General features: G+C 35.0%; 1 protein-coding gene across 2 annotated transcripts in view; it reads left to right on the forward strand.

Moving 5' to 3' along the window:
• The window catches only part of LOC309546113 (short stature homeobox protein), a 59764-nt gene that overhangs the window by 22197 nt on the left and 11187 nt on the right, over positions 1–26380 (forward strand). Inside the window, exons 3-4 of one of the 2 annotated variants that reach the window (XM_082245638.1) lie at positions 7261–7327; positions 9238–9326. In XM_082245638.1, coding sequence (XP_082101764.1) covers positions 7261–7327; positions 9238–9326 — 156 coding nt within the window. The remainder of the gene's footprint in view (positions 1–7260; positions 7328–9237; positions 9327–26380) is intronic. The other variant, XM_082245639.1, reaches the window with a different exon arrangement.

Below are 26380 nucleotides of genomic sequence, written 5' to 3' on the forward strand. Positions count from 1 at the left end.
TAGGGGTTCTAGGTCATTTTGTAACAAAAAATGCTGATTTTTAACATGTATGTGAAAAATATCCAAATTTCCCTAGTAGGCAAGAAGTAAAATAAAAAAGTTTAAAATCTGACATGGCAGTTAAATCATACAAGCTGCACCGTTTAGTCTAGTAGAATTCTGAGGTCTTCCAAACCTCCCTGTGCATGTCCCATACTATAGTAAACATGCCATATCCATATGCTCGTTCCATGACTTAACCCTGATGCTTTTTGCTTTACCTCTCACATTTGTGTTTCCATTATTTACATAAAGCACACAAGGCTTTCTAATTCTACATTAGAGTATTGTTGGTGATACAGGTTTTCACTTAAATAGCATAGCTGCTTATATGTAAAACTAGGAGGGACACATTGAAGGGGCTGAGAGGAAAAATGGGGCATGTGGAGCTACCCAGACACATGGGTATAGCAAAAGGTGGGCATGGCCAATAAAGTGGGTGTGGCTTCATGGCATATGACTTATAGTTCTGGACCTATACCTTAGGGTTTGCTAGGCACATTAGGCAATGCTATTGTAGGAAATGTTGTTATAATTTACAATTGCTCCTTTTACTTTGTACCTAGGGCTTCACATATATTTTCCTGTATAACAGGTATGACACGCATCCCCCAATCAGAATTTTATTATTTATTGTTTCCTATATTGAGGTGTAGTGATGCAGTATTTTTCAATCTACTTCCTATTTTGGGGGGTGATTTTGCCCACTTTTAGCTATATCACATAATAATCACATTTTTGGATTGCAAAATACCCATGAAGTTCATGCACTATATTTATCCATAGGACCGAATCAAAGAGATACCCTCAATATTACTGATACTTAAAATGTACTGTTTACATATTATGTCTCCTAAATTTTATATGCCATATATCACATATCGGATAATTCATTCATAGGACATTCATAGGGGGGATGTTTGTTATACCTTTATGCTGAAAAGTGCAGGTAATTCTAGAGATAATACATGCCGATGAGCGCTGACCCCCAGGGATACATGCACTTATCAGACTAAAACCAATCTGGAGGCCCTGGGCCCTGGCCCCTTCCCCGGCCGCTACTTGTAAATGTATGTTTACTTATATGAGTTATCAGAAGTAAAGGATATTTGGAACAATAATTGGATTGCATTTTCTATTATGTGATGGATACTTTGTGGTAAGAAGGGAGTGCCAACATAGATGTATTCTTTGCGCAAAGAGATTTACACAGCAGAGGTGTCCCATCTTCAAATTGTATATATATATATATATATATATATAAATATATATATATATATATATATATATATATATATATATATATAAATATATATATATTTATACTATATTGTCAAATGTTTTGAGATAATTGCCTTTACACGCACATGAACTTTAATGACATCCCAGTCTTAGTCCATAGGGTTCAATATTGAGTTGGTCCAGCCTTTGCAGCTATAACAGCTTTAACTCTTATGGGAAGGCTGTCCACAAGGTTTAGGATTGTGCCTTTGGGAATGTTTAACCATTCTTCCAGAAGCACATTTGTGAGGTTGGGCACTGATGTTGGACAAGAAGGACTGGCTCGTAGTTGCCGCTCTAATTCATCCCAAAGGTGTTTTATTGGGTTGAGGCCAGTCCAATATAATTGGTGTCACTGAAATAAAAAACTGCCATCACTGCTGGTGTCTGTGGGATACAATTAGCTCAGTTGTTGTGTAACTTGGAAAAAATAAACCCAATATCGTTGATACCACTGGTGTCATTGGGATAAAATGTCTCATATTGTTGGTGTCAGTGAGATAAAAAAAAGCCCCATATGATTGGCGCAACTGGGATAAAATAAGACCCATATTGTTGGTGTTAGACTGAGCAGAGAGTTCTATGTTTGCATTGATGTTCCTTCGTTACTAACCTCAAGACATGCTCCCTTGCTGGTACTCCTTCTGTCATGCCAGTACTATGCTGTCATTGTTGGGCATTGTGCCTGAAAGTGCCAGCGTAACCACAGTGTTAAAACACAGAAAACAGTCAGTAGGTATTCTTAACAATAATTATTAAATTAAATTGTCTAATTTGACCCCTATAATAGATGGAAATATTACTTCATGTGTCAAAATACCTCATGGTAAGCAGGGTTTAGGGATTTAAATGAAAGCACATAATAGAGGCTTCAGTCAAAATATATTGTCTTTTTGGCAATATTCCTGTCTCCACCATGAAGGGCACAATCACCCTGTTCTGCAAGAACGTTGTATACTAAATGCTACATTTTCCCTCTTTCACTGCCAAGTCCTGTACTTCACATTTAACCTCCAGTTAAATGTGAAGTTCAGCACTGCATTGGTGTGTGTTGCAATAAACTGATGCAGGCATATACTGTATTTGCACACCAACACCATAAACCTGTGCCACATAGAGTTTAACCAATGCTGTTTAAAAATAAATAAAAAAAAGAAAAAAAAAAAGCACTGTGGTGCACACAATGTACACCACTATGCACATGATATGTGCACCATAATGTGAGCCTACTAGTCTGAATGGGCCCACAGTGCACCAACACCTGTAACATGCATAATGACAATGTGTGTAGTACTCGTGTACTTAATGTGTGTGTGTGTGTGTGAGTGGGAGGGTGGGATGTAACAGAAACATTTAAAGGGCTGAAGAGGTTAGAGTAAAATAAAAACAAATACAGAGGTTGCCATTGCTATGCTCCTTTTGAAAATTCTAGTTGCCAGGTCCCAGGAGTCATTTGGATGATTTACTAATGTAATACAGACTGTTCATTTTGAAAAGTGGATTTTCACATTGTATGTTCCTTTTGCTTTCTGAATAAGATAAAGCTGTGTTCAATTCAGTCATCCAGTTATGTACAAATAAAAATCCTGTTTTTTCCCTTGCACATCTTTTGGGTATTTAAAAGGAACATAGCTTCCCCTTATTTACTAATCTATGTGAAAATACACTTTGCAAAGTAAACTATCTCCTAATCTTTTTATGAGTTATCTGCATTGACTCAACAAAGTTGTAAAAGAAATCAGAGGAAAGTTAGAAAATCAGTATCTGTATACTCATTCTAGGTCAATGACTTAGGAAGTATTAACATTTTTGGAAGCCCCTGATGACATCATCTGTAATGAAATGCATAGGGCGGATCCAGATGTTTTGATGTCATCATGCGCACAGAAGCATACCGATCAGGTCCTGATTCATTGTGGATATATAGCACTATTACCTTTTAACTATGTGAGTGTTTTAAACTTTTTTTTTTTAATTCTTATTTTGGAGCGCTATACCCAAAGTCATCCGCTCTGAGTATAAAAACGTCAAATATAAAACAAAATGCACAGGACCATCATATGAATGTAAGTGTCCAATACATAGAGCAGTCTCTCTCTCTCTCTCTCTCTCTCTCTCTCTCTCTCTCTCTCTCTATATATATATATATATATATATATATATATATTGGACACTTACATCCATATGATGGTCCTGTGCATTTTGTTTTATATTTGACGTTTTTATACTCAGAGCGGATGACTTTGGGTATAGCACTGCTGAGTGTGATTGATTTTGTGTATTGACACGTTATTAACTGCACTTTATTTATAGTACTGTTTATTTACAGCGGCTGCTAATCAGATATATATATATATATATATATATATATATATTTATTGATTTATTTATATTTATTGTTGCACCAGTTCAGTGTTACATGCTAATACTTGGAGTTACATCAGTATTGTGTTGCATGTCAATACTTTGTGTTATCATCTAGTATTTCGTAGGGACTACTAGCGCTGGGCGTGTGTTTGATTGGTTTTTATCATCAACCACAATTTTTTAAATTCTTATTTTGGATTTACACTATTGGAAGCTCTTGGCTCCCCCCTTTCGTTTCCCCATACATATGATTTTTTGTGGAGATCTAAATGAAATGTGGTAGAACTATTCATATAAATCCCAAGGCAGTTATGATGTGCTATTTGACCACTCATTAAATGGTTGTCATGGCTCTCTGGTAAGCCTTTAGGTTTTGCACAGTAGTGAAGTGGAGCTTGGATTGCTGGGCATAGATCACTGATTTTTGCATTTTCACACAGGAAGATTTTGTGAATATTTCACAGACTGTTCTTTCACATTTTTATTGGCAGGGATATTCACTAATTATTCATGCACTTGACTATATATGTGCTTAGATTAGTGCTGCAGTTGTCTTTTGATTTATTGTTTATTGATATGATATATAAAATAATATGTAAGCAGCTATTCTTTTATTAGCATGGTTGCATTTTTGTTTTCAAAGCGTTTGGTTTAACACAACAGCTGGTCAACCACCATATTCAAAAGGAGAATTCAGCAATTGCATCCTGCATATTTTCTCAACATACATTTCCTTTTAACAAATGTTTAACATTTTTGGCTAAAAAAATAGATATAACGTTATGAGATACCATCAGGCACTACTTTCCAAGTATTGTTTGTAGGATAAATGATTGGCCATTTTAGAAAACCTTGATCACTTTTCCTTTTTTGTGGACCTTCCTTTTAATATTGCTAATCTAAACTTGAATGAAATAAATCTCACACCTTCCTAACTCTTTTGATTCCTCCACCCTTTGACTGTGATAATTTGTAACTACTTCCTACTTACATTTTTTCTTAGAATAAATACAGCATGTGGCTTTCCAACTCCAATATTTTGTGCTTATCTAGCTAAGTAAAAGCTATACCACTCATTATGAATGTCTTCCTGCAGACTTGTATTACAGAAGAATAGAAGGGCATGTCTGACCAGATCTGGTACTAGTGCCGATAACTGAGTGCATTGGGTCTAGCTCTGGTGGCTATTATAATGCACAGACGTGTTAAACGCTCTGAATAACAGGAGTAACAGAAAAGTGGAGGTACAATTATAAAAATTAAGGTTGTTACTAAAATTTGCATCTAAATGCATAATGATTTCTGTTTCGGTTGTGCTTTAAAAGATACCATTCAAGTAAATGAATTGTATCTTTTAAAGCATGTGCAAATGACCTAGCCCTGAGGATGGTGGATTGTGTCTGTATGTACTACTTTACTTTAATGTCTTTCAGGATAGGTACTCCCTTTCTATATACAATGCTAGGTCAAGGTAGATTGCCTTAGATAGTCAGTTCAAATGAAGCTAGAAGCAATTATGTGGAGCTTGGAACCAAGGACTTGGACACACAAAAATGTTATGGTGAATTTCTACCCTCCCCCTTATATTTTATTTATAACCACTGCTTACATGGTGTTGTGCTAGCCTATTTAAGATACTCACACACCCAGTTGATCCAGTAATGTCTAGCTGAAATCCTCGTCTTTTCTGGCAGTGCTCGGTCCTGGGCCGCTATGTTTTGCTGTGATATCATTGAGAGGCTGCCAACCCTGAAGGGTTCAGCCAGTGCACCTCTCGATGATGCCCTGCTAGGCCTGTCACCTCCATCTTTACTGAATGAAAGGCTTTGCCTCCTGGGATATGTGACAAAGGGGGGAGCAAGGCACATCATTAACCTAGGTAAATGATATGCAGGGAGGGCGGGTGGACAATTTCATTAAAAAAGGGTAAAAAAATATATAAATAAGATGCTATCTATGCACAGGACCAGAAGAAGGGTGGAGAAAAGGGATCATGCTGCAGAGGGCGACGATCTGGTTTAAGCAGATCTTCACACTCTGGGATATGTGGCAAAGGGGGAGCAAGGAACATCATTCACCTAGGTAAATGATGTGCAGGGAGGGCGGGTTGTACAATTTTCTTAAAAAAAGGGTAAAAAATAAATAAATAAGACGGCTATCCATGCACAGGACCAGAGGGGAGGGGGGTGGAGAGGAAGGATCATACTGCAGAGGGTAAAGATCTGCTTTAAGCAGATCTTCACACTCTGGGATATGTGGCAAAAGGGGGAGCAAGGTACATCATTCACCTAGGTAAATGATGTGCAGGGAGAGCAGGTGGACAATTTTCTTAAAAAACGGGTAAAAAAATAAATAAATAAGACGACTATCCATGCACAGGACCAGAGGAGGGGTGGGGAGGAGGGATCATGCTGCAGAGGGTAAAGATCTTCTTTAAGCAGATCTTTACCCTCTGGGATATGTGGCAAAGGGGGGAGCAAGGTACATCCTTCACCTAGGAAAATGATGTGCAGGGAGGGCTGGTGGACAATTTTCTTAAAAAAACTGGTAAAAAAATAAATAAATAAGATGGCTATCCATGCACAGGACCAGAGAAGGGGTGGAGAGGAGGGATCATGCTGCAGAGGGTGAAGATCTGCTTTAAGCACAATTTTTGGACCTGTGCCCTGTAGAACAGAAAATATTTCATTATTGGTTAAGGATTGCTTGATCTGCTTCAATCACAGCTTTCCCCATTTAATTCACATAGCTTCAGTTTGTTGGGAGGAGGTTTGCTGTGATTGATTGCAGCAATCCACAACCCAGTGTTTGTTTGTGGTCACATGCCTTAAAAACATACCCAAAAATAAAAATCTTTACAAGCTTGGGAATACCAGTATTAGAATTACACTCAGAGCATTCTTTGTTTCATATGTTGACAGATATACTCTTTATTGTAACTGAATAAACACTTTTTGTTCCCCATTGCAATACACCGAATGAATGTGTTCTATTATTGCCATATGCACTGTCTGATACTTTGTTAAGTATGCCTTTTTTGAACTTGGAAATCACAGCCTGCTTATTTTGTAGCAGTGTTTCTCAGTTCTGATCATCGGTAGACATCAACAAGTCATGTTTTCCAGATCTCTCTTCAGAATCGACTGTAAAAGCATCTATGTGCTTCCTGTAAGCTGCTACCAATCTACATAGCTGAGGTTGAGAAGCTGAGAAGCAAGGAAACATGATTTGTTAGCATTTATTGAGGCCCGGTGCTCAGAACAATAATCAGTATAGAAATAAAGCAGTAGTCAACAAGCAAAAGCAGGACTTTAAAGATACACATTTCACATTTGCCACTTTGTAAATGGTCTGTAATTTTTTTTTTTTACTGATGATAACAGGACTATTCATACCTTGACAAATACTGATATAATTATAAAAGACAGCAGTGTTATTTTTGAAATTATTGTTTCTTAAGATATACAGTACATTCTTACTGATGGTTGAAGATCTGTAACCTACTTTTGTTTAATTGATTCCTGGATATATTTATGATAGATGCAGAACACTAATCCTCTATGTGTTTTGCAGGTATGGTTTCAGAACCGAAGAGCAAAATGCAGAAAACAAGAAAACCAAATGCATAAAGGTGGGTATGGTGAGTAAAATGATCAAATTTTTCTCTTTCTAAGATGCACACACACAATCAGCCATCTCTTTCTAAACATTAGCTCAAAAGCAGCCTTCTGCCATTTTTCCATTAGGTATAGTAACATTTTCTGCAAGTGGTAACAACTACCATACCTGCACAGCTGATACTTAACCAACTGTTAACTGTACAATTTACAGAAACCAGAGAAGATGAAAAACGTTGGCTTCACTACACACTAAGGCAGAGTAGTACTCAGCTGTCACTCTGGTTTTGGGGCATTGACAAGCCCCACTACTTTTCCCACAATCAGTGCAATGAGCATGAGCAGCCTATCACTGGGCCTAAGTATTGTCTTGCAAAGCAATTGAAAACTGAAAATGCTCAGCACTAAAAATAAACTTATGCTAAAAACCTTAATTACTTTAACACAACAATAAACTAAGATTATGCCCATATATTCTAATAATTTCTAAATTCTAATTTGTATCATGCACAATAATACTTAAAGTGTATGTGTGGGCAAAAATCCTTACTAGCAAAGCACCACCAATACAAGCACTTTCCCCATACAGTGTCTCTTTAAAAGCACTGCAAGTAATGAAAATATCTGTCAGAAATGTGGTAATTTCCTAACTTCTTGTATAGGGTTGTCAGCATTGCCCCTGCTACACAGAGATAGAGTAGTTCAGCAGAGAAGAACTTTGACAGGGCTGACAGCACTCCTGGGAATTTCAGTGCAGCAGTGCCAGTGCTGGCAGCCCACTGCAGAAAGCTAGGAGCTCGCTGCATTCCTAGCAAGATTATCAGGTATTTTTCAGTACTTGCAATGTTTTTAAATATACATAACACTGGGAAATATGCATAAATTGCACATTAATCAGTAGTGTAACAAAGATTTTGATAAATATCTAGCCCTAATTTTGAGTATGTTTATACTACGTATGCACATTTGGTAATGTGTCTATGAGGTCTTCGATTTTTGTTTTTCATTATTTTATTACTTTACTTATGTTATTTGTCTCAAATGGGAGATGGCACTGTCACAGTGCCTTGGCTCTTTGAATGATCAAGGAAGTGACCAGATGACCATATTTTCACTCTCTGCAGGGATATTTACTGCTTGTGAGCTAGTATATGTTCAAGCTTGGTCTCTTGAACAAGATCTTTGGGGATAGGTCCATTTTAGGAGACCACTGAATAGACCACGTTGAATACCTTAAATATGGTCTGAGAATGCTCATTTACTCCTCATCTGGCTCTTGATGCTAGGAGTTTGATCTTGAGCATGCAAGTGTGCAGTCCTGAGCACTTTGGGGTCATTCAACACAGGAACTACTTGTCACAGCTCCTGCACTATTCAGAGAACCCATAATCCTCGATCTAGAAAAGTACAACAAGTAAGTAATGAAATGAGATATGTAACTGGCTGCTAAAGGTAGCACTTTGCGCCAGTTGTTTACAATCAGCCTTACACATTTTACCTCTTGGGCTTTGTCAAGTCAAACCTAACATGAGGAGACTCCACAGAGCAACATGTGTAATCCAATTACCAAGTATAAAATAGTGAAGCCACAATATAGACATTCACTTTTTTTTTGCTATTTTGCTGACTTAACACTTACAGTTCAGTAGTAATTTGCGCAAAGGGTGAATTGTCCTATTTAGGCTTTATATTATTATGAAAGTGAACCAGAAACATCATGCTCAAGATAAGGTGGTGAGGTGCCTGCTATTATAATTGATAGTTAGAAAAGACTCTTCTGTGCTTTTCTTTGATCCCAGATTTTCTGGGCAGGCATGGCTTGCTGATTACCTATTCTTAAAAGATTGTAACCTGTCCTTTTAGTTTAGAGAAGGGATTACATCTATTAGTCCAATACAAATGTATGCAGCACTGATCTATATTCCTTTTTCAGGTGTGATTCTGGGAACAGCGAGTCATTTAGAAACATGTAGGGTTGCACCATACGTGAACATGGGAGCGTTGAGGATGCCTTTCCAACAGGTAGCACATTTATTATTTGCATTTGCTGGGCAAAAATATATGAATGTGAATATAAAACCCAATACCTAGAAATGTAAATCTTTCAATTTTTTAGACAACAATCATAATCATTATAGGTTAAAAAAAGAGATGCTACCTAAAGCTATCAGTCAAATTGTCTGGTACTAACAATAATATGAAAGCTAACTTGTGATTGATATGGGCATCTGGACTGCATTTTCTTGGAGAGCTATTTTTGTTTTATAAATGTTGGACATAGAGTACATGTTTTCCAACTGCCAGGTCCTCATGTAAGGTAATTACAGCTTAACACTGTTGTAACATTGGTAACAGTCTTAGGCCAGCACAGTTGTTCATACAGAAGAATGAAAATCTGATCTATCTATGCATTACATTGTAAATTGTTTTCAGGCATTGTCCTCCAGATAATTTCATAGTTACTGATAATGCCAATTAGCAATTGCAAGGTAATGTTGATTTTTGTTGGCTATGTGGGCGAAGCTAAAAACTAAATACATGGCACCAACATCCCGTTGTACTGGAAACAAAAGAAAACGAGACGCGGGACTTTTAAGGTGCTGTTATTTGCTAAATAATGTCATTTGCTAACACTGTTATAAATATTGATATTTATTAATCAAAACACAAATCTATTAAATCATTGGCACATCAAAGTGTCACCTTGCAAACCTGTAGCATTTTGAAGTTGTTTAGATCTTTCCGCTCTTTTATTTTGACATGTTTCCTCATACAGGCTTCTTCAGCAAAATGCGCAGTACATTTTAAATTGTAAAATGTATATATTCTCTTCTGTTTAGAAGTTTAAATGTGCCGCGCATTTTCCTGAAGAAGCCTGTATGGCGAAACATGTCGAAATAAAAGTTGTGGAAGCATCTAAATAACTTCAAAATACTACAGCTTTGTATGGTGACAATTTGATGTGCCAATGATTTTATAGATTTGTGTTTCGATTATTAAAAATCAATACTTTTAACAGTGTTGTAAAAAGACATTATTTAGCAAAAAACAGCACCGTTAAAGTCTGCATCTCGCTTTATTTTGCATTGTAATGTTGGTTAACTTTAGAATGCTCACTAAATGCTAGTTGGATTACTTTGCAACTCATATTAGGTGAAAAAAATATTGAACATTAAAAGGACAAGGCACCCTTTTCATTTGCCCTCTTTTATTTAGAAAATATATTTTTAACTACTTCAGTATTAGAGTGATTTCCCCTTTTCACTATTAGGTGCCAGTGTGGTTTATTTTTAGCATTTGAGATGTTTCAGTTTTGCCCCATATAATGTTTAGCTTTCCTAGTCTACCCTAAGATATACATCTTTTAATTTAGTGCAGGCTTTCATTTGGTGGTGGATATAAATTTTATCCTCCTATGTTTTAATTAGGAAGAAATATGACAGTGAAAGCCTTTCAACTAAAATGATATCACATGCATGTGATTTTTTATGACTTAAATAAAAGTTTTTTAATTTAGGAGCATTTTTTACTCCTTTCAGCACTATATTGCAAAATGCACAGGAGCAAGCAATACAAAAGTGCTTGTCGAAATTTGGACAGAAATTATTATGGCGGCAACATTTTCATAAGTTTATGAGCTTTAAAATTCCGATTGACACTTATGCTCTCTTATGTCAGTGTTTGACACACACAGACACACAATAATGTAAAATGTCATCCAGTGCTTCCATTCTGAAGATTAATGGGGAGAGGATTTTCGTTTTTTTTTTTTTTTTTTTTTGTTATTCATTTATTTATTTGTCTTATTGGATTTTAATTTATACATTTATTTATTTATTTTTTTATACTTTTTTTCTTCAGGGAGCTGAGGGAAGACTTTATCCAGCCCCTCCCCCATGCTCCTTTTCAGCAAATGATCACTTACAATAGTGATCTATTTGATCACTTTGGTTGTGGTGATTTGTTGCTGTAGGGGTAGGCAGGGCAAACTGGGTCAATTCTGCCCTGTTCAAAGATTACTGTGAGAACACAGGAAGTCCTGTTCATACCACAAATTACTTCGCAGGGCAAACAAATGGCACCTGTGGCTTGAAGTGGTTCTAAAGGCAGAAGTTTTTTCATAAAGTGTGCTGGAGCCCCCTAAGCCCCCCTAATACTTACTTGAGCCCCATCTCGATCTAGTAATGTTGCATGAGAGACTTGGCTGTCTTGGACTCTCCCTTCCCATTGGCTGAGACAACAGTGGGTGCCATTGGCTCCTTCTGCTGTCAATAAAAGTAAGTGAACCATTGAGGAGAGAGAGGGCACAGGGCTGGGCCGCGGTTCCATGTCTGAATGGACACACAGAGCAGCAGCTTGGCTCGGTGCTGTGGGGGCACTGGGTAGGAGGGAGGGGCCAGGAGTGCCAACGAGGGACCTGAGAAGAGGAGGAACTGGGCTGCTCTGTGCAAAACCACTGCACACAGCAGGTAAGTAAACAATGTTTGGTATTTAAAAAAAAAAAAAAAACAAGACTCATATAAAAAAAATATATATATAGCTATACATTTTGAATTTTAAGATAAAAATAGAGCACACATTTAACTGCTTTTAGCAATGTATGCAATACTGTCTTATGGTTTTCAATATCAATGTCTTACTCTCTAGAAGATACCCAGAATGTCGTTTTTGATGCATCCCGTTTTTATTGGAAACGAAATTGAAAAAGATAGAGCAGAAGGTAGTAGCATTTCTATATCTAATCAGTAGTATCTTAGTATTTGACATAAATTACAAAAAAAGGCAAATGTAAAAAAGATAGGTGTGAGCAATACGTATAAAGTTAGTTTAGAAATATACCCCATATTTGTTACATTTTTTCTTTATATCATGCTCTGGTTCTGTAACAGAGTTACCCATGTGATCTTCTTAATCAATTTAGCAACAAATACCGTAGCCTTTTTTCTATTATTTCATAGCAGCCCTAAAGTTATCTCTTATCATAGAACCATGGTATTATAAGGTTTTGTGTACTGTCACATGCTTAGATGCTTAGAAAGGTAAACCAGTTAGCATAGATTTTTTTTATTAAAAGGGACACAGACATATTTTAAACTTGCCTTCATGGTGTGTTCATTAAAAATGAACATTTTATTTATAATTGTAGGGTTCACATACATGTAAAATCTATATCTGTTTCCCTTCCTTTAAACATTTTAATGAATAGATAGTACTGCCATTACTATGCAGGCCTGTTAACAATTCTATCCAAAAAAGTAAACAGATCTGAAACTAGGAAACTCGGGGCATCCATGTTCACTTTTTCAATTCAAACAAGTCACTTGTGGGGTATTAAAAAAGGTTCCTTGCATGTAGCTGAATGAAAGCAGAAGGACAATTCACTAAGCTAGTAATAGCAAGTATAAAATAGGATTTGTACATTTTAATTCTAAAGATAAAAATGTAGTATAGAACATTTGTCATCATAAAGCGCATTAATAAGCTATTTTACATATTGTTCCAATGAAGCCATATTACAGTTTATTTGAACTTGCAGAAGGAAAAGCATCTGTTCTAAAAATGAAACATGAGAAATTACTAGTTAGTATTGGAATTTATCCTTGTCTGTAAATGTATATTGGAAAACAAATAAATGATTACTGTATTTTTTGGCGTATAAGACTACTTTTGAACCTCAAAAAAATCCCCCAAAAATGGGGGGTCGTCTTATACGCCGAGTATAATATCTCCAAGGTAACCTAAGTAGAAGTATTACCAGTAGATGTAATCTCTCAAGACGCTGGCTGTGTAGGAATCCTGTACCGGTATACCGTATGTACCGTAGCTTCGACTACATACAGTATACCGCGCTGAGCTAATCAGGGAGAGCGATGTATTCTATTATTGAATGCAAAACCTGCTCGGATTGGCGGGGTAACATCAGCCCGCCTCTCTGACTCTGCCAATCCGAGCAGGCTTTGCATTCAATAATAGAAAACATCGCTCACTGTGATTGGCTCAGAGGGGTATACAGTATGTAGCCAAAGCTACGGTACATATGGTATACCGGTACAGGATTCCCGCAAAGACAGCATCTTGATATTACATCTACTGGTAATACTTAGGGTACCTTGGAGATATCATGAGAAATCTGATGTTTTTCAATGGTGTTGCCTTGCTTCGGGAAGGGGGGTAGTCTTATACGGCGAGTATAGCCCAAAACCTATGTTTTAACTTGAAAATTAGGGGGGTCGTCTTATACGCCCAGTCGTCTTATACGCCGGAAAATACGGTAATCAAAATCAAATGTATTAGCCTTCAACTTGTAATACTCATTGAGACCCTCTGACTATACTGTAGTGTAGACTATGGGTAATAAATACATTTGTTTTGACCGGTGGCTACATTATCACTTTTTCTATCATCTTTGCCACTATAATTCTCCATCTGAGTTTTTATTTACATCTGACTTGTCATTACACTTTTCAAGACACCCCATATGGGTGTTAATTTGTTCCTACAGTTTGAGAACAATTTGATATTGTGTGTTTTTTGTGGCAAGACTGCAGTCCAACTTATGTAAATTTCCAGGTGTGAGTTTTCAAATTTTTTTTGATGATGTGGGGAAAAAGCATGTGTAAGTGCTACTGTGTGGTAACCAAGTGCTTCTTAAAAATGGCTCATATTTATTAATGAACTTTTCAGAAAAACAAAAATGGCAAATACTGCATGTCTGTAACTTATGAAAGCTGTTTTTGACTTTCTGTGAAACAGATAAGTACTGTCGCTCATTTTTACAATACAGTGGGGACTTTATGAGATGGCTGGCCACCTAAAGTTGTATTGACTAACTTATGTTTGTATGGAGAAAGTGGCAAACTTCGAGCATACATGTGGTTGCTGGACAGATGTCCAAAACAAACGTTTTCAGTCAAATTCATTTTTTGTTGGCCATTTCAGCTAGATTTTTATGGTAGAAAATGAAGACAAACATGAGTACCTTATAACAAATTTACACTGTGCCACACAGAACCTTAGAAAGAGTTGAAAGTATATTTCATTTTCTTTGCTGGTGATGATAGGCAGTCTTCTAGTGGCATGAATTTATTAGTGATATTGGTGGGCTAGAGGAAAGATATGTTACATTCATTTTTTGCTTTGGTTTCTCTATTCAGCTACTGCAAATGTGTAATTTACTCACAAGTTAGTTAAAATTTAAATAATTATTTGAATCCACCATATATATGCCAAATAATCTATAAAACAGTAAAAAAAAAAAAAGTAAAATAAAAGAAATTATCCACTTCTGTTATACTCTCATGTCTCTATTTAATATTAAATTTTGTTTCAGAAAGGTACAGGACCAAGAGAAATTTAAAAAAAGAAGGTTATACCAATGGTAGTTAATGCGATCTTTAGGAATTTTTTACTTAGCTCAGAGGAGCTGTAGCCTACTCTATGCAGCTCTGCAGTATCCAGTCTTTTTCTTGGTATTATTAATATAGTGCCAGCCTGTATACCATAGTAGCTTATTCACTTACAGCATCTGAATTATTAAACTCAAAGGTTCTCTAGCATGTAACTGGGTTGATTTTCTAAAATAAAATTGAGAATCTTCACTCAAAAAGGGTGTGGATATTCACTTTTATTATCGTTTTGATATGATTTGAATAATTGAAATGAATATTCACACACTTTTTTTTTCCTTGAATAAATCAGCCTCGCCATGTTAGGCAGCTCCAATGGCTTGTTTGTGTGATGTATTGCACACATTCATATAGCTTGTTTATTTTGCGCAGAATGATCCAGCTCTATTACCTACTTTTTTTTCTTGAGTTCAACTGTGGATTGCTTTAGTTAGCTTCCGGTGGCTTATATATGACATATTTTGTGTTATGTGCAAGTGTTTACAGAGAATGTCATGAGGAATACTAATGAGGTTTGAGTTCATTATAACTTTTACACTTTCATTAGAGTTTGCTACAATTATAGCAAATATAGCATATAGAAGAGAATATACATATAATACATTGCTCCCTGATCCCATCAATAGCATAGTTTTAGGTTTAAAAAAGAGGGAGGATATTATGTCTATATTGTATGTCATAGTATGTCGTATCTTTAAAGGGTATTTTATTACAAGAACGGCTGGAGAAGCCAACTACATATAAAGGATCATTTACCCCTCCTCACACTACGCTGCAAGCCAAGGATTTTTTTTTAATGTGTTGAGATACGTTGTGGCATTTTTAAATTAATGGGCTGCAATGCATGAAAATGTTGTGGTTTTTCAGTGCACCACATTGGGGGGAATTCAATAAGGCATTTGTAACACATTTCTGGAGGTGTGCATGTAGTTAAAAGCTTTGCACCAAATTCAGGAAAACTCCTTTTAACAAATTTATAAAGAAATCCCACCATATTGTTTGTAAGTAAAGTGGAGGCAAATAAGATCTCTTCCATGCTGGATGTAAATTGTTGAATGTGCCACACATTAAGTTACTGTGTTTAATTCTGAAACAAAATGTATCTTTAAGTTCTATGTAACTGATATTTGATATATTCAATTACTCTCACAACTTTTCCAAATAGCTTTTCTGCCTGAAAAACTCCACTACTATGCAGAAAGATGCTTGTGACAATTCTAAGAGTTGTACGAGATTTATATATACCTTAAAGCAGAGCTCCACCAAAAAGGGGAAGCTCCGCTTGTCTGCTTCCTCCCCCACTCTGCTGCCACAATTGGGGTGGGCACCTTTTGGGGGGGGGGGGGTACCTGGTTTTGACAGGTACCCCCTCCCACTTCCAGCCCCTCTCCTCCTTTCCCCGCAGCCGGGCCAATCAGAGAGCGCATGCGCAGTATGAACCGGCTTTGAAGCCACAAGGCCAATTTCCCTTAGTCGGGATGGCAGCGGCAGCACCCGATAGCTGATTGAAAAATTGGCTCTTGTAAAGACATCCCTGGATTCCTGGACAGGTAAGTGCCCTAATATTAAAAGTCAGCACCTACAGTATTTTGTAACTGCTGAATTTTTTCTGCAGGAGCCCGGAGTTCCTCTTTAAGGACACATATATGAATCTGATGCATGCTCTGTCATTTTCTGCATTACCACAACACATATTTCCAAACAGTATCTATGACACTCTTTATGAATTCAAGAATTGTGTGTTGTGGTGCTTTGTGGTACATTGCAGTGCATAGAGTTGCCGTATGTCAGGGTGCTGTTCAAAATCAATGGGAATGCAACACACTAATGCATGTATGGTGTGCTACATATACCAACATTAGTGTGTGCTGTAAATTGCCTCCAGAATTGCTCCTGTTTCTTCTTGCTGGAGGCTGCCATTTTGCTTAAGCCCAGAGCCCCTGCATAGCAGTAAATCATAAAGCGGAACTAAATTAATTGATTTAGCAGTTTCAAAAAACAGTTACATTCCTGGAATGCTGGGATTGCTAAGTGTTCTCAAACAAACTGTCAAACCATCAAATGGCTGGTGCCATAAATAATCACATGTGCAGCACATGGCAGTTGCAGATTAAATAGGAGCAGCTTCCTTGGCTGTGAAGGATAGGAGGATTTAATTCTGCTTTAAGGCTGTCAGCATATCAGCCTCTACAATTTCGGCAGTGCCTAAAAGTACCTAAAAATGTAAAAATGGAGAGCAACTGTGCATGTGCAGAGCAGAGAGAGACAGTGTATTAGTGGATTTTAAACAGTATAGGCACTTATTTGTAATGTCTTACATAGCTATACCTGCAAAAGGGGCCAGCCTTAAGTGATCAAGCAGGACTTTATTTTCTGACTAAAGTTCCACTCTACCTTTTTGAGTATAGATATATGTTTGTCCCAAGCATGTTTAAATCTACTTAATGTTGACTGACTCACTGCCTCTGCTGGAAGTCTATTCCCAGAACTAATTACTCTTTTGCTAAAAAAAATACTATCTAAGATTAGTGTTGAACTTTCCTCCTGATAGTTTTAGGTCATGAGGATGAATGTCCTTAGCTATGATACAACTGTTTGACAGAAGGTCTAACCCTTTCACATTCTATTCAAAACTAGAAAAAAATGTTTTGGCTTTAGGTATGCTCTTTAATAGCCTGGAAAAATATCTTCTGGTAGGAAAGGGGAAAGTTGCGCATTCTTCCAATGCCTAGAAGATCACATTTTCAAGATGCTCTGTGATAGAAGTGGCAAACTAAAAGTAAACAAAATTGCACCTTCTTTGGAAAATTACCTAATTTTGTAATTTTTTGCCAATTACAATTTTTCTTTAAGTCTGATTATAAACAGCTTAAATTTGCTAAGGGTGAATATTTCTTGATTGCCAGTCTGATTATAAACAGCTTAAATTTGCTAAGGGTGAATATTTCTTGATTGCCAAGAGCATGTACGAAAACCTTTATTTTAGGATTTTTAGGATTTTTTATTGTTTCTTAGGATCAGTCAGTTCAGAATCTTAAGTGAAGAATTAAATTAATACCCAAAGTGATTATTTGCTAAGATCTGCCAAGTTTTGCACAAGTTTTTACTTTAAAAAGCTGACTATATTAAAGGGGTTTTCCATTTTCTTCTGTAAAGTTCAAAAGTCCTACATCTGTTGGATGTTGAGGGATGATAGGTGTTACTTTGAATCATTTGTTCCCTGTGTGAAAATAGCAATCTCAGGGCTGCTAGAATACTTAAAGCTCCCTGACCCTTTTCAGTGCAAAGCAGTTCTAGCCTGGAAAACTAAATGAAAGACTGGAGCACCATCACTCTAAAAAATGGCATTGCCTAATATAAAAACAGCAGAGCCTTTCTATTTTGCATGAACAAAGGGGTTTCCAGTTAATCACTGAAAACCCTTTTCAGGAATACTATACTGTACTTTTTTAGTTAATATATATTTTAGGGTTAATCTATTTAATGAGTAAATGTAACATAATACATTCCTTTAGGAAATCACCTCTATAGTGACATACATATGAAAGCAGATTTGACTGTTTTATTATCTTTGTTACAGACCCAGTTTGTTTTAGAGACATGCAGAGTCTATTTTATTCATTTAGTCTAACCTGACCTGTTGACTTGCATTATAAGAGCAAAGCAGTGAAGTACAGACACTGTGCAGTAGAAATAAGTATGAAGGAGAGTCAGTTATTTTCTCAGGTTTGACAGTTAAAGTGTTGAAACTAATGGAACACTTGAAATGAGCTTGGAGTTTAGCAAATGAGCAAACAAATTGGCTATATTTGGCAGGTTTGCCTTCCCAAGCCCACGGCTGATGTTTGTGTCATGTCATTGTTTTGTACCTACACTACATTTGGCCAATGATGTTGCCCAGGATCTCCACTGGCTTGTCATCATATAGAAGCTGACGAAGATCTGTCATTTGCTACAGGAATAGCAAGTAACATGGCAGGTCGTTATGATTGACTTTGATCAACATTTCTTGTTATTGACATTGGATTTACATCAGGGAACATTGTTTATTTTTTATTTCTTATAAAGATTCCGATAAGTCCCCTCAGCAGAACTCAACATCCCTTTTGGGAGGCAGGATGTGGGGAAGAGGCCCTTCTCCCTATAGACTTGAGGACATGGTGCCTTGGAAGGCAGAAGAGCGTCACCCCTTGCAAGGTACCTTCCCATTATTGAGGGCAGATGGTCTGTTATGGTTCAGGATAGGGGTGTGCACTCACTGCCCCCCTTTTCTGGAAACCCAAGGTTCATGTTTGATTAAAGAACTTTTATGCAATATCAGGGGGATACCATGCCCTTTTTTTGGAAGTGAGAGTACATTACACATTTTTGTAAACAGTGTGTATTGTCCCCTTAAAGAAAAAGCTTTCAAAGTAGCCTTGAAAAAGACCAGAAAAAGTGAAGATATTCAACTCCCATAGACTTCAATATGATTCGAAATCTAGGCTTTTTACAACATTAAAATATTGCAACACAGTTCTTACTTAAGTAAAAAAATAGAAATTCTAAGGGCTTTTCAAATCGAATCAGCTAACAATATATCAATGGTGTAAAATCAACCTCAGTTTAATAAATTATTATTTTCAGTCTTTTCAATATTATTTTTCCTCACATGCTCTTTCCTTTGTAGCTAAACAATCTACTAAATGACACAGAAATGACTGTTCTAATAAATCATTCTCCCAAATTGAGATATGAACATCCTGATTTGCTAAAGGAGTAGTGAATGTGAAGAAGTGGTGCTAACTTCAGTCACTCAATCATGTGCAAGCTAAATAGCCTGTTTTATTTCCTTTGATGTGATTGGGCATTTCATGCAAAGTTAACTTTCTCCGCATTCACTAAATGAAGTGACTATTCCTTTGCAAAGTGAACACTTTCTAACCCTTTAAGAAATCAGGGTCATGGTGTACCAGTTGAGGGCCCTGTGTTTTATTACCATTTTAGAAACCTGTAAAATAATTTGTAGGCAGCTTTATCTAGATCAATGTTGGTGTCGAAGAAAATTTAAGCTATCTCATTTATTTTTTAGGAACATTTACATTTTCATAGTGTATATACTAAACTTATGGATTTCCTGTTCTGCATATAGGATGTGGTCTCTGGGCTTTCTTAGTGCTAATTTATGTCCTTGCTTTCTAAAATTTGCACTCAGCTGCCTTCTGCTCCATGAAATTGTTTGAGTTATAAAAGCCGGATATATTAGTATGAAATCCACAACTGTACAAATGGTTCATTCATGTCTCATATATGCTTCCAATTATATTTATAAATCACTTCTCAAACTGTATACACAGCATATTCAGAGAATAAAATTTGTTTAGTATGTACAGTAAAAAAAAATTCACTCAGCTGTGGCACCATATTTCTATTTATATAGTTATTCATAAAATGTTGTACAGGGCAGATTGTAGAGAAGTAAATTGGGCAATAATAATCTTACAAAAATGACAGCAAGTATAACGTACTCAAGATTAGTTTCAAAACTTAATTTGGATGATTTTCATGTTTCTAGACATTACCATATTGCTAATAGAGGGTCACAATTTTAACACCAAACTTTCTCAGCATAGCAGTTTCATATCAATATTACAGATTCCTAAAATAGTATTTGCCAAAGAAATACCCACAATGTTATTTATTCTTTATTGTCAATGTTTTTAATGGTAATATTGTTTGAAACTGCAGTGTTGATTTACTAAAGCAGTAGAGAGTATTTACTTTATAAGGAAATTGTTACTTAGCTTAGACTACCAAGTCACATGCAGGGAAATTTTTTTAAAAAAAATAACCATTATAAAAAAACAGGATTTTTGTTTGTACATGGGTGATTGAAGTCAACACACCTTCGCCTCATTCAGCTAATTGAAATTACCCTGAAAAACAATATATATATATTCTTTAGCTGCCATAGCTTTTATCAGTTGATGCCAAAAATCTTATTCTTTTAACAATATACCTTCATATGTTTTTGCCATTTTGTATCTGCTTTTGTATCTCTAAGTCTAAAAATTAAATTTTATTATGACTTTAAAATTTGGTTTTAATGCAACCATGCTTAATTTGCACATTTATTTAATATAGATTAATTAATATAAGATAAGATTAATTATAAAGTATACTAAAACTTTGAAGGAAAAATAAAAATAAAACTGTCATGTGCATTTAGGCATTATAATACAGTATACCTATGTAATACTAAAAACACTAATTATATATACTTTAAAACACTCATTATCTATACGTCAAGGTCAACAGCAGTGACAGAAATAATTTTAGTTGATGTATTTACCTGATCTAGCTAAATCGTAAAAGATTAAAGTAACACTTTTTTTTTTTTTTTTTAATGGTATGATGATTTGAGAAGTGAGAAACTATGATATAGTGATGGAATTCAAGTCAGTTTTCTCACTGGCAGCAAACAACATACACATAGAGAGGCTGCTAAAGAAGAAATTTTTACCTACATGCTGTCTTTATTTCAAACGCCCAATAAAGCTTTTAGAAAATGTCTTTTGTTTAAATTACCCATGGCTATGATTAGGTATTTAGGCTGAAAGCAGGCCTCTGCTTTATTTGTAAAACAGCCATATAATCCTATGAAACATTTTTTTTATTTACCAGCTTCACTAATTAGTAGTTCTACAAAAGCCAGTAGTTTAATACCTACAAATGTCTATAGCCTTGCATTTTGACAAATTACATATTGACCTACATCATATATATATTTAAAGTTATGTTTCGTGCTACTTTTAGTATTTCTCTCACTTTTACATCAAAAAGCAAAACCTGAAAATGGGAAAAGTTTTACATATAACGTTTCACCTTTATCATTTTTTCTTTTTTACAACCTATCAATACAAGCGGCTCTAATGAGTATTAGACTAGAATGTATTTACCAAGTTCAGACTGATGAATTTGGTTATCTTCTATGGGAGGTTTTTGCTAGATCCAAAAATGTTTTTTTTTGCTCATTTTCACTAGGAAACTCATAAATGGTGTGGTTAACTCCCTGTCATCACTGAAATAATAATCTGGCTTCCCTTAATTTTAATGTTCAAATTCAGTAATGCTTTTTGCTACTATTTCTTTAAAAATAAGGAGACATTTCAATTTAAACTGGTTCATAGTTAAAAGAGACAAGTTTATTTCTGAGAAATGGCCATGTATTGTTTAGAGGTAATCGGTCGCATACAAGACAACAGTTGGACATAAAGTATTATGTTTCTTTCTGTGAGTGCTTGAAATATTACATATACAGTATAACATTTATTCAGAGTTTAGCCATATGGGATAATTTACTGAAGTGTGCAGGCTCAAAACAATGTTGAGAAGTTTAACCTTATCTGTAAAAAGCTATCTATAGAAATACTATAGAATTAAATAAAATGTTAAAAATCTGCCACTGCTAATTGCTCAGCAGTGGCAGCATGAGCTTCAATATAAGATATTTTTGTAACATTTACTCCTCTCTACTGTCTTGCTTTCTAATTACCCTTTTAAAAGCTTGATTTACTAAGTTCATAAAGATGATCACTAAGTCATCAGCCTCAGGCAATGCAGCATAAATTCCTTTTTCTGATTTACTAAGACTCAATGTACATGTCTATATGTGTGAAATGCATGCAACAAGACAAATTGGGATTTTAGATTAAATAAAATTACTTTTACAATGCTCTAGTAAAGTTTTAGTATTTTCTACAAACTATTGTAATTTATTTAATCTTGAGAATTTACAGGGAATTGCTAAAGAAAAAAAAATTACCATCTTATATTTTATTTAAATTAATCTCTGTTATCATTTTAACGATTAAAACAATACATAAGCCCAATTTTTTATTATTGTTGCTTTAAATATCTGGAAGAAAGCATTTATGCTATGCCATTTACATATATATCGCTAGAGATTTAAAGAGCAATATATTTCTTAATTTATATTTTTTTAATTTTAATGGTGAAGCATAAAATTACATTAGATGATTTATTGTGAATAATACAGAGAGAGTCTCACACAGCCCAAGGTGTGCACATGAAGATACACATAGGCGATCTCTCAGCCCACATCAAAGTCAATGCACATAAAAACACCCAACCTATGTATTCCCTATTTCTTGGATGCATTAGTGGAAAAATGTGGAGGATGGGTTGGAAATGTGTGCAGATGTACTTTCAAACACCTTGATTGATTAAAATCAAAGGAGATTGCAGCAGCTGAGCAGACAATCAAATCAATGACAAATGTTATTATTAGTTTACAGTTAGTTAGTGTACTCATCCAAATTCTTTCCATTCCCACCCATTCAAACAATATGTATATTTATTACTGACTATGCAGCATTAAAAAAATAAATACATAAATATGTACCACATAAGGCAAAAGTGAAAATACAGATTATGCCTTCTGTTGGCTAACTGAAAATAATTATAATAATAACAAATATATGTCGATTTATGTTATTAGATTTATTCACAAAAGTAGCTGTTTACAATGTTATTTAATGTTCTATATATGTTCTGGTATTGTACATTCTTTGTGCTGGAGAATATTTAGAATGAAAACTGTTTCATTATGTTTTATTATTATACAGTTTTTATCATGAATAGTTTTAATCAGTTATAGTCAGCTATAGTACATCCTAGATGTTGAGTATGTTCTTCTCATGTGCGCATTTACAGGGCTGTGTTAGCAAGTGAACATTTATTTCCCAGTGAGGAAAAGTGAACACTGCTCCCTGACGGTGTGAGCTGAATTTAGCAATTCAGGCCCTGACTCTGTGCGGTGCAAACACATCAATCTGGATAACAGGCAGAACAATCAAGGTTAAAATGTTACAAGGTGGAGCATGATGTTTTTATGCTTTTACCTGACATTTAGATCATAAACTTCCTCTGATTTCTTAGATAAATAAAAAATATATATAGTTTATCAATTAAATAGTATTAATAAAATTTTGCTTTAAATCATACTCTTTTTTAATGTTTTGTCTTAGTTTGTATAAATATAAATGCAAGTTAAATATTTACATTATATGAGACCCAAAAGCCTAATTTTGATTTAAAAAAAGATACTAGCAGGCCGGCCCACCATTCCTTTTATACATGCTAGCATACATGAAAATGCTTTCCTGTACAATAAACATGCATTGCTCATATATAATTGTCCCAACTGTACTGTAGTATGAATACTACATGTGAAATGAGTACATTTTGTTCTGTGATTTATGTAAATCTCTGCATCGTATGACACATCTTTGTTACTGCTACATCAAAATACATTTGTTAACTTAGAACTCTTTATACTTTTGCCCTGCTAGGTTGTTTTAAACACTGGGGATGATTTACAAAAGGAGTAATATTTGCTCTTCTGATAGAGAACATACTTTCTATCGAGCAATCAATTATGTGTGGGAATGTAAGAAAATGGGAATTTAAATGGATATTTTCAGCAAATGTAGATTTCATGTGTAAAGTAAAAAGCACCCCTTAATAAATGGCTGCTACGTCTTTATGCGAGTAGGACATATTTATAATGGATAACTACATGTCTATGTATCAATTGCCAAAAGTTGTATATTTAAAATAATTACAGCAACTTCAGCAGTCAGTCATCTCAAATGTCATGCTTTCTTTCTAATAAACAGCTTTGATAACAGTTACAGTTTTAGAAATGAAAGATCTTGCTAAGGTACTATATAGTGTTAAAATGTAACTTTTTGAATTTAACATTTTTAATATGTTAATAATTATGGAAAAGACACCAATGGACCCAGCTTAAAGGTTCAACACACCAGATATTTTCTGTGTTTCAAATACTCAAGCATGCTAAGAAACTTAGTATTAAATCTAAATTTGTTGTAGCTTTTTCATATATTTTGTGAATTTTCTTTATATTCCCACAAATGAACACAGCTAGCTCACCTGACATAAACAAATAATCCTCTATATATGTAGTTATTACTTTTCACAATTACATTTCACAGTAAAACAGAAAAGACTGCTGTAGCAATAAATATGACATCACTTTTATATGCTGAATATTTGTTAAAAGGTGTAACTATGCAGGTTATTTCTATAAGCACAGGCAAATCTTTACTTATGAATTAATTGCTATGATACATGTCAGAAAAGGTATATCAGTCAAATTTCCATTTTTTAGACTGTGAAAAAGTTCTATACCACATTCATACAGGAAAATATTCCCAATTTGGGAATATTGGGATTTTCTAATTTAATAATGATATAGCGGCACTTTACACTGTTATTCAAGATTCACACATTTTTCATTTTTAATATAATGAATTATTAAAAGGATCATTACAGTTCGTGGGATACTTCTCAGTAAATTCTGCAGACATTTGCCATCAACTGGGCTTTTTTGTTTAGTCTTTGGCACATTACTTTGCTGGCATACTGATGCCTTCCAATATACTTTAAGATGCTTTAAATGTTCCAACAGAAATATAAACCACTTGTGTTTTATGAAAAGTTATGAAGTTAGAAATTTAAGAAAGCAATAAAGGAAGCAAACAAATTCACCAGCAGTATAGAAATTTGTGGGTATGTATAGACCCATTCTTCTACATCTCAAAAAAAAAGAAATTATATTTTACAGCTCATAATTATAGTACTGTTAAATTTAAAGTATTTTTCATTGTCATTATGCATCCCTTCACTGTAAACTTTAAAATAACTGATTAAAAATATGTAGATATACCTGGTCTTTCATCTTTAAATATATACTATATATTTATATACATGTGTCCTTATGTATGAATGTACAGACAGAGACTTATTTTAGAAGCTCTGTTTAAATAAGAATATGGCAATGTAATACGGCTACTACCTCTAATTATTATTATATTTACTACTACCACTACAGTATCCTTTTATAAGCAATACAATTACATTTTCAAATATTCTATAATATGTAGTAGTACTATGTACTGTATGTAGCGTCATTTTTAACATGGTTTTTTTTAACATGGTTCTTTTATCTAACTAAATATATTGTTACAGGTAATTTCTATGTTATGTATATTTTTTTTATCCGTGTTGATATTTGTGAGTAGGAGATCTAAACTACTGTAATCTAATTTAGTTATACAAATGGCAGGGTTGTCATATGCAGAAACCTTGCAGTGAGTTTACATTCTGGGTAAAAGAAAGGTGGAAATAAGGATGGGAGCTACACAGGTGTAGTATGGTTTAGGTCTAAATGATTAACATTTCAGAAAGCACAATTTTAAAATATCATTCTGATATGGTAAAACCAGCCTTTTGTTTTATATACTGTATTGCGTAGCATGACATATGTTGGATGTGTAAACTGATCTCATGATTACAAAACGAAATAGTTCCAATACATGGGACCTGATTTAGTAAGAACTTGTCCCTACTCACAAAATTGTGTGGATACTCATTTCAATTATACAATCATGTAATCATCCCGCCATGTCGTCACCCCTAGCCGATTCGTCAATCGGCTTTTGGTGCAGGCATCAGCATCTTCACTAAGGGAAACAGGAAGTGAAGCCTTGCGGCTTCACAGCCCATTTTCTACTGCACATGTGCAAATCATGCTGCACTTTGTGAATGGTCCTGTTGTGTTCTGGGACCTGTGTGTCTCCCAGA

Source organism: Pelophylax lessonae (genome assembly GCF_965119305.1).
Source record: "Pelophylax lessonae genome assembly, chromosome: 2".
Lineage (NCBI taxonomy): Eukaryota > Metazoa > Chordata > Amphibia > Anura > Ranidae > Pelophylax > Pelophylax lessonae.